Source organism: Erythranthe guttata, chromosome 11 (assembly GCF_056151865.1).
Source record: "Erythranthe guttata isolate IM_541 chromosome 11, IM_541, whole genome shotgun sequence".
NCBI lineage: Eukaryota > Viridiplantae > Streptophyta > Magnoliopsida > Lamiales > Phrymaceae > Erythranthe > Erythranthe guttata.
Genome location: NC_142543.1, coordinates 5864650 through 5881367, shown reverse-complemented (window position 1 = coordinate 5881367; position 16718 = coordinate 5864650). Strand labels below are relative to the sequence as shown.

Sequence of the window (16718 nt, the reverse complement as noted above, 5' to 3'; positions counted from 1 at the left end):
CCAGTCCATTTTGAGTGTGAATGTATACTATTGGGTCCTCGACATTTATTCCCAGTGCTGCACAATACTCATCAAAACCTTTCGATGTAAATTCTCTGGCATTGTCCATCCTTCTATTTTTGATGCGATAATCAGGGAAATGTGCTCGGAGTTTAATAATTTGTGCTAGCCAAAGTGCAAATGCAACATTTCGCGTAGATAATAAGCATACGTGGGACAATCTACATGATGCACCCACTAAAACCATAAAATATCTAAATGGTCCACTTGCAGGGTGTATTGGTCCACAAATATTACCATAAATACGTTGTAAAAGCGATGGTGATTCATAACCAACATTTTCAACGGAAAGTTTTATAATTAGTTTTCCTTGTGAACACGATTCAGTTAAGTATTCATTGGACATCAAGATTTTTGTATCTTTTAATAGATGTCCTTTAGTATGTTGTGAAATCCTACGCATCATAGTCGTTCATAGGTGACCTAGTCGATCATGCCATAACCCATGTATATCGGGATTAATAAGTTTCCATGGCATAGTGGCATAGGATTCGAAAGCTCGAATTTGGAAACAATACACTCCAGAACCTGTCGCTTCGAGTTTTTCATGAACAATTCTTTTGTCCATAACATATACATAGACACTCCACGGTATTTTAAACAAGTGTCCCTAAATGATATCCATTACGTCTTACATCTTTAAAACTCAATAGATTCTTATTTGATTACCGGATACCAATGCATTTTCAACGTGCAAAGTGGTACCATTAGGCAACACAATTGTTGCGTTCCCGGAGCCAGTGCCTTGCCCAAAGTCACACTCGAGAAACATATTTTGTTATTGAATATTGAGTGCGTAGTTCCACTATCGAGTAGGCAATTTTCTCTTTTGTCGATGTTCTCCATGGTTGCATGAATTAAATAACATAAAATTAATATTGAATCATAGTGTAGTTTGAAAATAATATGATAACAAACTCAAAGTTTTATACATAATCAAAATATCAGCTCGACATTGGGAACATAACTTCCAAGGGAGATATGTACATGGATACATCAAAAGACAAAATAGCTCAATATCAGGTACTACATCATCCGAGAGAGATATATGCAAAGTGAGTACAAAATAACCCAAAAGAGATGCTCATTTGGTAATTTACACAAGAGGATCAAGATCTGTAAAGAAATATGATAACTCAAGAGAGGCTCTATCTTGAGCAGGATCATGATTAAGCATGTTCCCAGATGTGCTGGCTTCAAGACAGCAAGTGGCATTTCTACCTCAGTGACATGCGCTTGGACATTTTTTCTTTTGTTTCCTTTTGAATCCTAGTACAGATTTACCAGATGTTGGGCGGTTCTGCAAACTCTGGCCCAGTATCCAGTCATTCCACAACGAATACACATATTTTCTGGAATTCTTTCAGCGGGCATCTTGCCTTCATAGCGATTTGCGTAAAATGGTTGTTTCTGTCTGACCGTATTATTATTTCGACGGGGATATTCATATCCACCTCGGTCATTGTTTCGGGTATCTTGAGGGGACCATGTCCACCGCCCCCGCGGGCACCACGCCCGAATCTACGCCCACGACCTCTAAATCGGCCCATATTTCGGTTTTGATTTGCATGTGCTTCAGGCACAACTTGGGATCCACATGGTCGCAAATCATGATTTTTCAGCAATGCATTTGTTTTTTTTTCTTATATGAAGAGTACATAGATAAACTCCAAGTATGTTTTAAACTGGCGCCCTATATTGTTGTTGGAGCACTAAGTTCGAGGCATGCAAAGTGGAGAAAGTTTTTTCCAATTTATCATATTAAAATATTTTAACTCCGCACAATGCCAAATTATAGTCGACAACAGATTTGAAGTCCTGCAGCCTTATAGTGCTGCCAATTATATTGAGCTTGTGGGAGAATCACAGTCTTTGTGTGATCAAACCTCTCTTTGAGTTTTTTTTCCATATTTCTGATGGCCTTTCCAATTGTATATATTCGTCTTTCAAATCCTCGGAAAGATGATGGCGGATAAAAATCATAGCATTTGCCTCGTCTTTCCTGTTTGCCTCTTTCATATCTACACAATCCAAGGCTTTCACAGATCTAGCCCTTGGAGGTGTAATTTGATATCTAAGCTCCAGGATAAAAAGTTACTGCCGGTAACATCAATGATTTGAATCTTCTGTTTTTCGATTTCAGCCATCATAAAATAAAATAAGAAGAAAATAGTACAACAAAAAGAAATTCAATTTTACAAACCTATAATTTTGAAGAGCAAAATCTCGTGCCGATAACGTGTTGTCGAATACAGTGCAAAATATAAATATAAGAACTTTACTATTACATTTAACCGTGTGTGCAAAATAAAGATTGAATAATGAAAGGAGAATATCATTATTGAAAGCTTGTGTACCCATTTCTCATTACAAAATGTTGCTATTTATACAAAATTCCTTGAAGCATTTGTCATGCTTTAATACAAGGAGAAAATGTCACGTTAATGCTTGAGATTAATCCACAATTAAAAGAAATGTTTGTATAATAGTTACACTAAGGGAATGTACACAAGCTATCACGTGAAGGTATTTGTGCTTCACATGCATAGAGTAATATCAAGTTTAATAAGAGAACTCTCTGGTTTTTTTATTTCTCCAATACCAATTCACGTTTCATACATAGCAGACTATATATTGACATGATAAAAAGGTACAGATTAGCTATGTTCTATAATTAAAGATTCTATTTTATATTTTTCCTATTTTACATAGATAAGTATCCATATAGTTACGTATGGAATATCTCAAGAGAAATCTCAACACTCCCCCTCAAGTTGGTGCGTGGATATCGTACATTCCCAACTTGTCTACACTCTTTGCAAAAGCTCGACTTGAAACCGCTTTAGTAAGAACATCTGCCAATTGGTCATCAGATCGAATCGTTGGTAACTCTAGTATCTTTTCATCCAAGTTTTCTTTGATGAAGAACCTGTCCAATTCAACATGCTTAGTACGATCATGTTGGACCGGATTGTGCGCAATATCACATGCAGCCTTATTGTCACAATACAGTTGGATTGGTTGCTTAGGGGGATAACCCAAATCGGACAAGAGAAATCTTAGCCATAATGCTTCACATAAACCAAGTGCTATACCTCTAAATTCTGCTTCAGCACTTGAGCGAGCAACAACATGTTGTTTTTTGCTTCTGCATGTAACAAGATTTCCTCCCACAAAAGTAAAGTAACCTGAAGTAGATCTTCTATCATCTAGAGATCCAACCCAATCAGCATCTGTATAAACATTTATACATCCAGGATCTCGATTTCTTTTAAACAAAACACCTCTTCCTGGAGCAGATTTAAGATATCTTAAAATACGCATAATTGCATTCATATGTTGCTCTCCTGGATTATGCATAAATTGACTAACAATACTTAAGGCATATGCAAGGTCTGGCCTTGTGTGCGCCAGATACATCAACCTCCCTACAAGTCTTTGGTATCTTCCTTTATCGACGAGAACCTGATTAGTTTCAACAGATAACTTCTATCCTTCTTCAAGAGGTGTATCAATCGGTTGGCAAGCAGACATACCTGTTTCCTTCAGCAAATCTAAAATATATTTCCTTTGGGACAAGAAAATTCCTTTAGCTGATCTAGACACTTCAATCCCTAAAAAATATTTTAGAGGTCCAAGATCTTTCATTTCAAATTCCTTAAACAAGTAGTTTTGAAGGGCTTTGCATTCTTCAGGATCATTTCAAGTCACCACCATATCGTCCACATATACAATAAGTGCGGTGATTTTACCTTCTTGTTTCTTTAGGAACAACGTATGATCTGAGTTGCTTTGATTGTAGCCAAATGCCTTCATTGATTTTGTGAATCTCCCGAACCAGGCCCTTGGAGATTGCTTGAGCCCATATAACGATTTCTTTAATTTGCATACCTTCTGATTGTGTGTTTTTGGTATTGTGCATCCCGGTGGGAGATCCATATAAACTTCTTCAGAAAGCTCACCGTGTAGAAACGCATTCTTCACATCAAACTGTTGTAATGGCCAACCTAGGTTTGCAGCTAGAGATAGCAAAACCCGAATTGTATTCATTTTTGCTACTGGTGCAAATGTCTCTGTATAGTCAACTCCATAGGTTTGAGTGTATCCTTTGGCCACCAACCTCGCCTTATAGCGCTCTATTGTACCATCCGTTTTGTACTTGATGGTATAAACCCATCGACATCCAACTGTTTTCTTCTCGGGTGGGCAGTCAACAAGTTCCCATGTATTATTCTTCTCCAAGGATTTCATTTCTTCATTCATAGCTGCTTTCCACTTAGGGTCGGCCAAAGCTTCATGTACATTGTTAGGAATAGATACACCAGATAATTGATTCATGAATGACTTATTTGATTCTGACAAGCAATGGTTAGACACATAATGGTTCATGGGATATCTAGTTTTACTAGAAATTTCAGGCTCATAGGTGAGTTTAGGTATACCTCTATTATGCCGTTGTGGTAGCTGCTTTGTGGTTGGTTCAGACAAGGTATCAAGCACATCCTCCATCGACGACGATTGGTTTGGTACATCAGTTACTTGAAGCTCAGCTGCTTCAGGTGATAGTGAATCTAATATCACATGTTCTTGACCTTTTTTGGTTTCTTGTTGATCCTCACTACTAAACAAATATTCATTATCATAATTGAGAGTCAGGACTTCTTGTTGATACTCCCCCTGAAGTTCTGACTCTGGTGAGAAATACATGGAACCTTCATGGAACACAACATCCATAGTGATGAACATTTGTTTAGTTGGAGGGTGATAACATCTGTACCCTTTCTGACGGGTTGAATATCCAAGAAAAACACAACGCAATGCACGAGGGTCTAACTTGCTGCGTTGTTTCTTATGGAGGTGTACATATGCTACACACCCAAAGACACGGGGAGGTAAATTTGGGACCGAAGGTGCCGTAACTGCCTCTACAAGGGTCTCATACGGTGTTCGAAAATTGATTGTGCTAGAGGGTACTCTATTGATTAAATAAGCTGCCGAGGTCAGCGCTTCTCCCCAATAGGATAAAGGCATGTGCGCTTCGATCAACATAGCACGAACAACTTCCAACAAGTGGCGATTTTTCCTTTCTGCGACTCCATTATGTTGAGGGGTTTCTGTGCAAGTTGTTTGGTGAATGATTCCGTGTGCTTTCAAATATTGTTGAAGTTCAGTTTTTAAGTACTCCCCACCATTGTCACTCCGTAGAACTCGGATTTGTGTGTTGTACTGTGTGCAAATCATTTTATGAAATTTTTGAAATAATAAATTCACTTCACTTTTAGATTTCATCAAACACACCCAAGTCATTCTAGTACAATCGTCAATAAAAGTGACAAACCAACGGAATCCACTTAATGTAGTCACTCTCGATGGACCCCAAACATCAGAATGTATAAGCATAAAAGGAACCGAACTTCTATTCAAACTTAATGGAAAAGAGACACGGTGACTCTTTGCGAGTTCACACACTTCACAGCGGAAGCTAGAAGCATCAAAATTTTTAAACAAACCAGGAAATAATTTTTTAAGGTAACCAAATGAAGTATGTCCCAAACGACGGTGCCATAACCAAATATTTGTTCCTCCATTATTTTCTCCAGAATTCTCCACTACCAATGCTTGACGCAACTGATTCGAGCTATGTGACTCCAACTCCAGATAATATAACTTTCCTCTTCTAGTACCATAACCAATCGTCTGTCTCGTTTAGATGTCCTTAAATACACAAAAGTCAGGCCAAAAAATTACAACACAAGATAGAGCATTGGTTATTTGGGACACAAATAAAAGGTTATAATCCAAAGATGGAACTATTAAAACAGAATCTAAATTTAAGGTGTGAGTAAGAGACAAAGGTCCTTCTCCAATCACTGGTGCCGAAGAACCATTGGCTGTGGAAATAAATTTTTGTGATGAGGGTGTAAGGGTCGAAAAATTTTCAGAATCAAAAGTCATGTGATCAGTAGCACCAGAATCAATTATCCATGTACTATTACAAACACGTGCACATGAATTTAAAACCTTACCACCTATACCTCTGGTTGCAACCAAAGCCGAGGAATCTCCAGTAGGAAAATAAAACCTTACCACCTATACCTCTGGTTGCAACCAAAAATTTATTTCCACAGCAAACAAAAATTTATATTAATCTATGTGATGAGAAGCATTTGTTGAAAGTGTTGATTTGAAGGTTCCTAGTTTTTGCTTGAGGACAAACAAAAGATCAAGTTTGGGGGTGTGTTAAGTGTATATTTTTACACTTTATCGTATCTTTTTATTTGAGCTTTTGGTGTGATTTAACGGTAATTGGTGCTTAAAAAGTTGATTTATGGAATTCTAGGTACAAATTGACGAATTGGAAAAGTTTGGGGTCAAAACTGCAATTTTGAAGAAAATATGGGCCAAAAGTGAAATAATCAAAAATCTGAAGGAATTGGCACGGCACAGCCGTCCCAAATTTACACCTAAAAATGGCACGGCCGTGCCAAATGCAGAAATTGGGCAGAAGGTTTCGGCGATTCTCGCGCGGCCGTGCGAGAATTGCACTGATTTTCGCGCGGCCGTGCCAAATCACGCTGGAGACAATTTTGGACTTTTAAACACACAAGGAAACCTAGAATCATCTACCAAGTTGGGACATCTATTTAAGCCCAAACCAAGCACGAATCAAAGGACTTTTGACACAACCTTGGAGCGAGAGGAGCGAGAGAACGAAGAATCGAAGACGGAGAATTGACAACTCTTCATCACAATTCTTCTTTATTCTATCTTTTCTTAATCTATGTGTTTTTATATTTTTATTATATTTTTCGTAGAGAACATGAGTAGCTAAGTTTTTAATCTAGGATTTTGTTGGAACCCTATGTGGGGATGGTGAACCCGTTTTCTTGAGATTATGCAATTATGATTTTATGATTATTTCTTCTACTTGTTATGATTGTTAGTGCATGAACTTGATCAATTTATGTGCTTTATCTGTGATTATTGGGATTGACTCGACAGAGCTATTTTGATAATTAGACGGTAAGTAGAAGAACCTTCGAGTAGTTTTCACCGGATGAGTGTGTCAATTGCATGTGGTGTCGTAGACATACAGATATCACCTTAGGTAGCCATTTACAAGACTTGTTAGTTAATGCTTTATTTATAATTGGTTTGCATAGACATATAGTGAATCGTTTATGAATAGAAGACTCATAATACACGCGACAGCGGGTTATGAGTAAATTAGTGTCTCGGGTTAATAATCATGAATCATATATTTCATAATTGAGGGGTTTTGGGTGAGCAATTCTTGCATAGGGGGAAGATAAAATCCTAGATCCGTTTTATATTGATATTTTCTCGTGATTCTTTGCTTTCTTAATTAGTTTAGTTGTTTAATTGATTTAATTTGACAAACTTGCGTAGGCTGGATAAAAATCATAGTTGTTAGAATTTGGTACTTAGGATTAGATAGTTTGAGTATTCCCTGTGGGATCGACATCCGACTCTCACGAGTCCACTTTTACTACTTGTTTGCGATACGTGCACTTGCGTGTTAGGTATTTAACACGCAACAAGTTTTTGGCGCCGTTGCCGGGGAATACGACTATATTATCTATTTATTCTAATATCAAATTTAAGCAATTTTTCTTACTTCAGCCGTTTTATTTATTTTATTTAATTTTTTTTTTAGGTATTTTTTATGCGACAATGAAAGAAGAGGATAATCGTAGGGGAGATGACCAAGGGTGCCTATCGAATGCGGCAATATCGTCAACGAGCAAGAGCAACTTCAGTTAATTAATCCACCACCTCGTCAACGAGCATTGCATGAGTACACCGTTCCAACACTCAATGGGTTTCAATCGAGCATCCAGCAGCCCCCCATTGAAGCCAACAATTTCGAAATTCGAGCGGGACTCCTCACCATGCTCCAAAACAATGGGTTGTTCAGCGGATTAGCTCATGAAGATCCGCATCTCCACTTGGTAAATTTTCTCGAAACGTGTGATTCGCACAAGATGAACGGAGTATCTTCTGAAGCACTGCAACTCCGCCTTTTCAAGCACTCTTTGCAAGGAGCAGTCCGAGAATGGTTACAAACTCGTGCACCACATTCCATCTCATCTTGGCCCCAGCTAGCACAACTCTTCATGAATACGTACAACTCCCCAACCAAAACTGAGAGAATCCGGAGAGAAATACAAAACTTCTTACAAGATGTCGGTGAAGCGTTATTCGAGACGTGGGAGCGGTTCAAACAATTAATTCGGAGATGCCCCAATCATGGTCTTCAAGAGTGGTGGCAACTTCAAATATTTTATGATGGATTGCAAGATAATTCGAGAACGGTGCTCGATTCAGCAGCTGGCGGTATGTTCATGAGCTTGACCTATGACGAAGCATACGAACTTTTGGAGCGAATCGCTAGGAATAAATACATGCGGGCATCGGACCGGTCAAATAGCGGAGCCATAAAGACGGGAGGAATTTTGGAGTTAGACGGGGTCACCGCAATCACTGCTCAATTAGAGAAGCTATCAAAGCAAGTAGCAGCATTGCAAACTCAGCAAGTCCATGCAGTCCAAGTTCCCAACCAGTGCGTAGAAGAAACGGAGTCTCTAAATTATGTGCATGACACTAATCGACAACAGAGGAACCCGTACTCCAACACTTATAATCCGGGATGGAAAGATCACCCCAACTTTGGATGGGGAGGAAATCAGCAAGGACAAAGGCCAGCTCCCGGATTCCAAAATCCGCCTCAAGCTCCACCTCAAGGTGGAGATCTCGCAAACATCTTAGCTCAATTCATGACATCCACTCAAGCTTCCATTCGAAATTAGGAGACACAAATGGGTCAACTTGCAACCCAGCTAAATGCGAGGCCGTCGGGAGCACTGCCATCGAATACGGAAGATCCTCGAAAGAGCAACATCGAGCAGTGAAATGCAGTGAGTTTGCGACATGGGAGGCAATTAGAGGAAGTTCCTAAAAAGTCCGTTGCACCACCGCCTATTGTAGAGGAGCCCAAGGAAAAAACCGAGGTCGGGCCAAGCAACACAAAGATCACAGTAAGTGAACCTACTCCCAAGGTACCTTTCCCTCAACGTTTTCAAAACTCTAAGCTTGATATGCAATTTCAGTTATTTTTGGATTATCTTAAAAAGTTGCATGTTAATATTCCTTTTGTTGAGGCACTTAAGCATATGCCGAATTGGGTTAAGTTTATAAAGGAGCTTGTATCGAAAAAGATGAGGCTTCCGGAGTGTGCAGCAATCATAGACCTCAATGAGCAAAGTAGTGCTATCCTTGCAAATAAAATTCCACCGAAGCTTAGAGATCCGGGCAGTTGTACCATTCCATGCACAATAGGTACTAGGTATTTTGGGCGGGCGTTGTGTGATCAAGGGGCGAGCGTAAATTTAATGCCTTTATCAATTTATGAGAAATTGAACTTAGGAGAAATTAAGCCCACTTCTGTGACCTTGCAGCTAGCCGATAGATCTTTTACTCACCCTTTAGGTATAGTTGAAGATGTATTGGTCAAGGTAGATAAATTCATACTCCCGACCGATTTTCTAGTATTAGACATAGAGGAAGATGAAAATATTCCCCTTATCTTAGGACGCCCATTCTTAGCAACCGGTAGGTCAATTATTGATATAGGAAAGAGAGAGCTAAGAATGAGTGTGGGGGACGAAACAGTGATCTTCAAGGTGTACCGGGTGGATGAAAAGCCTATTACGGCTAATGGATGTTATCTTCTTGATGAGGTAAGTGATTCTAAACTTTTTCCTGTTAAATTACATGATTTAAATTTTTGTGTGGATACTAATGTGCATGTAGGAGAACAAAAGAAAAAGGTTGAGTTGGTTACAACACCTACTCAAAACACCGTGATAAAAGACGATGATGGCACGCCTCATGACATCAAGAAGAATAAATTAAAGGGCATTCCTAAGCGAACCAGTCGAAAGAAGAATCGGATCAACCCATTTATTCAAGACTTTCTCCAAAAGGAAGTTAGGAGATGGGTTCAAAAGCTAAGGAATTGAAGAGAAGGAACAAAGTCTGGCTGAAGACTATAAACTTAGCGCTTCTCGGGAGGCAACCCGAGATTTTCGTTTTTTTTTTTATTATTTATGTTTCTTGTTTTATTTCATTTATTTATTTTATAAGCATGCAAGCTAATTAAATAAGCAATTTTTTTTTATTTTCAGGGGTCAAAGTGCAATTTTGCACTTCACACGGCCGCACCAAAAAAGGCTTGAATCCAGCACGGCCGTGTGGAAAATCGGAGAGGCTACTGCCCAGAATTTAAGTTTCGCACGGCCGTGCGGAAAACAGTTCAAAATCTCATACGGCCGTACGAACCTCAACTGAAGCATAATAAAGGCGAGGGTGGAAGAGCAACCCGGACATGGCCAAGACGACTTATTCAGGTGTATTCTATCCTTAAACTTCGTGTTAATTACATTGAGGGCAATGTAAATTTTAAGTTTGGGGGTGGAAAATTACTTGTTTTTATGTGCTTTAATTTTTTAGTTTGCATGCCTTAAGTTTTTTTTTATTTGAGTTATTTTATTTTAGTTATTTCTTTCGAAATAATAAAAAAAAAAAAAAAAAAATTGCTTGAGATAAATGCTTCGATGAATCATGATGATGAAAGATGGTAGATGTTTAATGATGAAATTGCTTGTTTTATCTTTATTTTGATCGAATTTTGGTGAGCTTTTGATTCAAAGTGTCGTAAGAAGGAGTCATTGTTAGGAATCTCGAATTATGCGTTGCTTTGGTTGAAAGTTTTGTGTTTTAAAATTTGAGTTAATTTATGTTATATCATATGCTATTCGGTTTTAGAACTTGTCTTATGAATTTACAAAGTGAAATATTAAATTGTTGAGCAATTTGGGAAGTGATTTGGGCCATCTTTGAACCGTTTGAGCCTTTCAAGCCTACCTTTAAATTTTTATCTGTCGAACCTTGATTGAGCCTTGGAGAAACGGTGTTCTTTCTTTTAGCCAATGTGTATAAGGTAGAATAAGTGGAGATTTTTGAAAAATTAACCCTTGGAGTTCGGTCGAAATTTTTTATAAGGTCCTTCTTCTTCTTCGGAAAAAAAAAAAGAAAAAAAAAAAAGAGAAAAAAAAAAAGAAAATATAAAAAAAAAATAATAAAAAAGAGAAAGAAAAAGAAGAAGAAGAGACTAGAAGGGGAAGTAAGGACTAGTTGTTGAATTGTTTTGAAAGCTCGATCCATTGTCTTAAGAGCAAAAGTGGAGACTTTTGAACTCTTAAGAATCGAGTTTATTAAAGTCCTTCGAGGTGAATTCATTGTTTCAAACGCCTATCTATCAAAATTTGGCGTAATCACCTCAATTCAAGAAACATAGCCACCTATACCCATATATCCTACCTCGAACCAAAAAGCCCAACATTTGAAAGCCAAAAAGTCCCAATGATCCCAATAGCTCAATTATTTGATACTAGCCGAGTAAAGAAATTTGGTGAGTATTTGGAGTTGAATATTAATATGTAAGTATAAATTTTCTCAATTTTTAATGTACAAATATGGGATACTTGAAGCGATAGCATGGTTTGTGGTTTTTAGCAATGGTGAGTGAATACGTATCTTTGAATTACGAGCTTGTAAATTTTTTAGAATTGTCATGATAATTGCAAGTTCTAAAAAAAAAAAAAAAGTTGACCATTAATCTATGTGATGAGAGGCATTTGTTGAGAGTGTTGCTGTGAAAGTTGTTAGTTTTTGCTTGAGGACAAACAAAAGATCAAGTTTGGGGGTGTGTTAAGTGTATATTTTTACATTTTATCGTATCTTTTTATTTGAGCTTTTGGTGTGATTTAACGGTAATTGGTGCTTAAAAAGTTGATTTATGGAATTCTAGGTACAAATTGACGAATTGGAAAAGTTTGGGGTCAAAACTGCAATTTTGAAGAAAATATGGGCCAAAAGTGAAATAATCAAAAATCTGAAGGAATTGGCACGGCACAGCCGTCCCAAATTTACACCTAAAAATGGCACGGCCGTGCCAAATGCAGAAATTGGGCAGAAGGTTTCGGCGATTCTCGCGCGGCCGTGCGAGAATTGCACTGATTTTCGCGCGGCCGTGCCAAATCACGCTGGAGACAATTTTGGACTTTTAAACACACAAGGAAACCTAGAATCATCTACCAAGTTGGGACATCTATTTAAGCCCAAACCAAGCACGAATCAAAGGACTTTTGACACAACCTTGGAGCGAGAGGAGCGAGAGAACGAAGAATCGAAGACGGAGAATTGACAACTCTTCATCACAATTCTTCTTTATTCTATCTTTTCTTAATCTATGTGTTTTTATATTTTTATTATATTTTTCGTAGAGAACATGAGTAGCTAAGTTTTTAATCTAGGATTTTGTTGGAACCCTATGTGGGGATGGTGAACCCGTTTTCTTGAGATTATGCAATTATGATTTTATGATTATTTCTTCTACTTGTTATGATTGTTAGTGCATGAACTTGATCAATTTATGTGCTTTATCTGTGATTATTGGGATTGACTCGACAGAGCTATTTTGATAATTAGACGGTAAGTAGAAGAACCTTCGAGTAGTTTTCACCGGATGAGTGTGTCAATTGCATGTGGTGTCATAGACATACAGATATCACCTTAGGTAGCCATTTACAAGACTTGTTAGTTAATGCTTTATTTATAATTGGTTTGCATAGACATATAGTGAATCGTTTATGAATAGAAGACTCATAATACACGCGACAGCGGGTTATGAGTAAATTAGTGTCTCGGGTTAATAATCATGAATCATATATTTCATAATTGAGGGGTTTTGGGTGAGCAATTCTTTCATAGGGGGAAGATAAAATCCTAGATCCGTTTTATATTGATATTTTCTCGTGATTCTTTGCTTTCTTAATTAGTTTAGTTGTTTAATTGATTTAATTTGACAAACTTGCGTAGGCTGGATAAAAATCATAGTTGTTAGAATTTGGTACTTAGGATTAGATAATTTGAGTATTCCCTGTGGGATCGACATCCGACTCTCACGAGTCCACTTTTACTACTTGTTTGCGATACGTGCACTTGCGTGTTAGGTATTTAGCATTACCAATTATGTTCGTCAAATTATTTGAACGTTTTCTTTCATTGTTGAATCTTCCAACCTTCAATTTCAGAGTATCTTTACATGTTCTTTTATACAAGATTTTATGGATGCAAAATAACTTATTCAGTATTCCGATATCCTTAGTTCAATATTTTTGTGCTAAGATTGGCGTCTTTGTATTAATTGCAATCTTCGTTTCATTATCTGCATGAACTGATTTTGTTTATCTTGCATGGCACGGAGATGAGGAAACAACCTAACACCATGATTGTTGCATATAAATAATGGAGGTGGAATTTGAATTCATTCGCAATGGAAAACAAAAGGTTCAATGGAAAAAAAATCACTGGATCATCATTAAAATTCCGTACGAATCCACATTGCTGAGTAATCTTCCCAACATAAAGAATCAAATTCGTATACGACATGAATGAGATGACGTTGATAAATCTATTGAAGAAAATATGTAGAGTCTACCGTCAACGCAAATATGTCAAATTACTCTCACGGTGAAGTTGAAAACGTATGTTGCAATGTGGTGATTTTATAGTTGAATCTCAGTTAATACGTTGCATATTTTACCGTAAAAATACTCCAATGAAATGTCATCCTAACACAAAGTTTAGAAGAACTACGGGGACAAATATTCCATGAATGGAGTTGCGAAGAATGGGATCAAATTGACTCAGATTAGTTTTATCCAATAGACAAATCCTAAGCCATATCAAAAGGAAGAAGACAAGAAATGATACCTGCAAGCATATATTCACCATATTTTTGCGCTAAGATTGACGTCTTTTGTATCCATTCCAATCTTTGTTTTATTAGTTGTCCATGTTAATCGATTGTGTTACTCTTGCAAATGTAACAACACTCTAGATTATGTAAATCTCATGATACGAAGATCAGGAAAGAACCTAACACCACAATTGTTCCGTAGAAATAACGAAGGTAAAATTTGAATTCATTCGCAATGGAAAGCAAAATGTTCAATCAGGGAAATCCAACGGATCATCATTCTAAGGAAACAAGTTCGTATACCAACATAAGGAAACTAGTTTTGTATACGACATGAATGACGAGGACATAGATTAATCTAATGATGAAAATATGTTAGACTCTCCCGCCAACCCAAGTATGTCAAATTACTCTCGTGATGAAGTTGAAGGCATATGATGCAAATATGGTGATGTTACGGGAGAATCTTTTTATAATACATTTCATATTTTCCAACAAAAAACTGCTATTTGACATCTTGTCCTAAATCCCAATTAGAAGAACTACGGGGGAACTGCTATCAAGTAGACAAATCTTATGTGTCATCTCAAAAGTAACGAGAAAAGATATTGTGTCTGCAAGCATAAATTCGTCATATCTGCGGAGGAACTCTGAAGTATTTTTTTAATATCAAGAGAGAAATTCTCAAGTATTAAAATACACAAAAAAATATGCGGCTTTGTTCGATAAATTCTAATTTTCTAACATAAAGAATATAGATTGGGTGTTAAGTATACGTGATGGCATTGTTAGTGATGTTAATGACGGGTCGACGAAAATTGAGATTCGTGACGATCTACTCATACAAACATCAGATTATCATAAAATATCTACATGAGCTACATACCGTAACTTTCTACCCAATGTGAAATATTCTTACTATTTATGAGAGAGAGCTATATTTGGCCATGAAATGTTATCAACATTGTAAATGACCACCTCATATCTCTAATTCCGATAGAAAGGACTTATCTTAGTTTCGATAGTCCATACACTGCCAATGAGAGTTCCGACGTACATAATGACATGTATACACATAATTTTTTAATTCAATTACATCTATGAACGTCAATTATGTTCTACCAATTATGTTCATGAAATTCTTTGTACGTTTTCTTTCATTGTTGATATTTTTAACCTTCATTTTAAGAATATCTAATATCTCTACGTATTGTTTTTACAGAAATTTGCTGCTGCAAATTAACTTAACCAGTTTGTCGATATCATCAGTTAAATATTTTTGCGTAAGATTGGCGTCTTTGAATTAATTAGAATCTTCGTTTGATTATTTGTCTGGGTTAATCGATTGTGTTGCTCTTGCAATCGTAACATCACTCCAAATTATAGAGAAATCTCATCAGACAAAGATGAGGAAACAACCTAACATCACAACCATTGCGCATAAAGAACAAAGTCGGAATTTGGATCCATTCACAATGGAAAACAAAAGGTCCAAACGGAGAAATCCACCGGATTGTCATTCAAATTCCACACAAAGCCACGTTGCAGAGTAATCTTACTCACGTAAAAGATCAAAGATTGACCCTCCCAATGAAAAGTGTTAAATTACTCTCATGATGAAGTTCAAGGCTAAAATTGCAAATGTGGTGATATTACTATTGAATTGTATTTAATACATTGCATATTTTATCGCAAAAAATATTGTCATTTGACATGTCTTCCTAACTCCAAGTTAAAAGAACTATTGGGACCAATATTCGATTACTGGATTTGCGAAGATTGCAATCACTTTAACTCAAATTAGCTTGATCGAATACATAAACCTACCTGTCATCTTAAAGGATCAAGATAAGATATTGTGAGCTTAAATTCGCCATACTTGTGGAGGAACTAGGAAGTATTCTTATTTATTTGAAGAGAGAAACTGTGAAGTAATAAAAATGATGAATAATATGCGTCTTTGTTCGATAAATTTGGATTGTATTGCCGTGAAGAATTTCTGAGATTGGGTGTTTAGTATAGGTGATGGTATTGATGGTGATGCAAATGATGGAGTGACGAAAACTGAGATTCCTGACGATCTAGCTATACAATTATCAGGTGACTACACAACTTCAATTAAATAAGCTACATACCCAAACTTTCTAACTAATATGAAAGATTCTAACTATTTACGAGAGAGAACTATACGTGCGCCTACAAATGAGATTGTTGACATTTTAAATGATTACATGGTACTCTGATTCTGAATGATGAAGTATTTATCTTAATTTTGATAATCCATGTATTGCCAATGAGAGTTCCGGTTAGGGTGTGCGCGGGCCAAAAACCCGTCGGTTCTATCAAAACCCGCCCTCGTCCCGTCAAACAACGGTTCTTAATTTTGAAGAACCAAACTTGTGGGTTTTCACGGGTTTATGAAAGGCATGTCCATGGCGGTTTTGTAGTAGAACCCAACTTTTACAGGTTGAAACCCGTTATCGTCAAAACCATTTTGTTGTTCATAATTTATAAGTTTTACACGAGACAAATTAGAAATTAAAATGAATCACCTAAAATCTTAAATTGAAACCAAACATAAATTATGTAAATGTCAAGGGTAAATAAAATTAATACAAGTCTTAACCATAAAACCCATTATAAAGACTAAAAATAACTAATTCAAAACTTAAAAGACAAAATTTAAATAAAATAAATATAGCATTTTCAAGCATAACCAACGCCATTCAACTCAATCCACTGCATCGTAATCTTTATAGAAATTACGTCCACAATTATAGTTTAGTTTATTTATGTGTTTGATATACTACAG

General features: G+C 36.8%; 1 protein-coding gene across 1 annotated transcript; it reads left to right on the top strand.

Annotated features, from left to right (window-relative positions):
* The first annotated feature begins 9254 nt into the window (after window positions 1-9254).
* Window positions 9255-15149, top strand: LOC148766866 (uncharacterized). The gene is made up of 3 exons (XM_088825845.1): window positions 9255-9345; window positions 9508-9821; window positions 15129-15149. The coding sequence occupies exons 1-3, from the start codon at window positions 9255-9257 to the stop codon at window positions 15147-15149; spliced, it is 426 nt and encodes a 141-aa protein (XP_088681971.1).
* The last annotated feature ends 1569 nt before the right edge of the window (window positions 15150-16718 follow it).

Excerpts from the sequence above, each read along its gene's own strand:
- LOC148766866 (XM_088825845.1), top strand. The coding sequence starts at position 9,255 with ATGCCGAATTGGGTTAAGTTTATAAAGGAGCTTGTATCGAAAAAGATG. Across the intron at positions 9,346-9,507 it reads CATAGACCTCAATGAGCAAA|GAGAAATTAAGCCCACTTCT; the intron begins GTAGTGCTATCC and ends AATTGAACTTAG. Across the intron at positions 9,822-15,128 it reads GATGTTATCTTCTTGATGAG|AAATTTGCTGCTGCAAATTA; the intron begins GTAAGTGATTCT and ends TTGTTTTTACAG.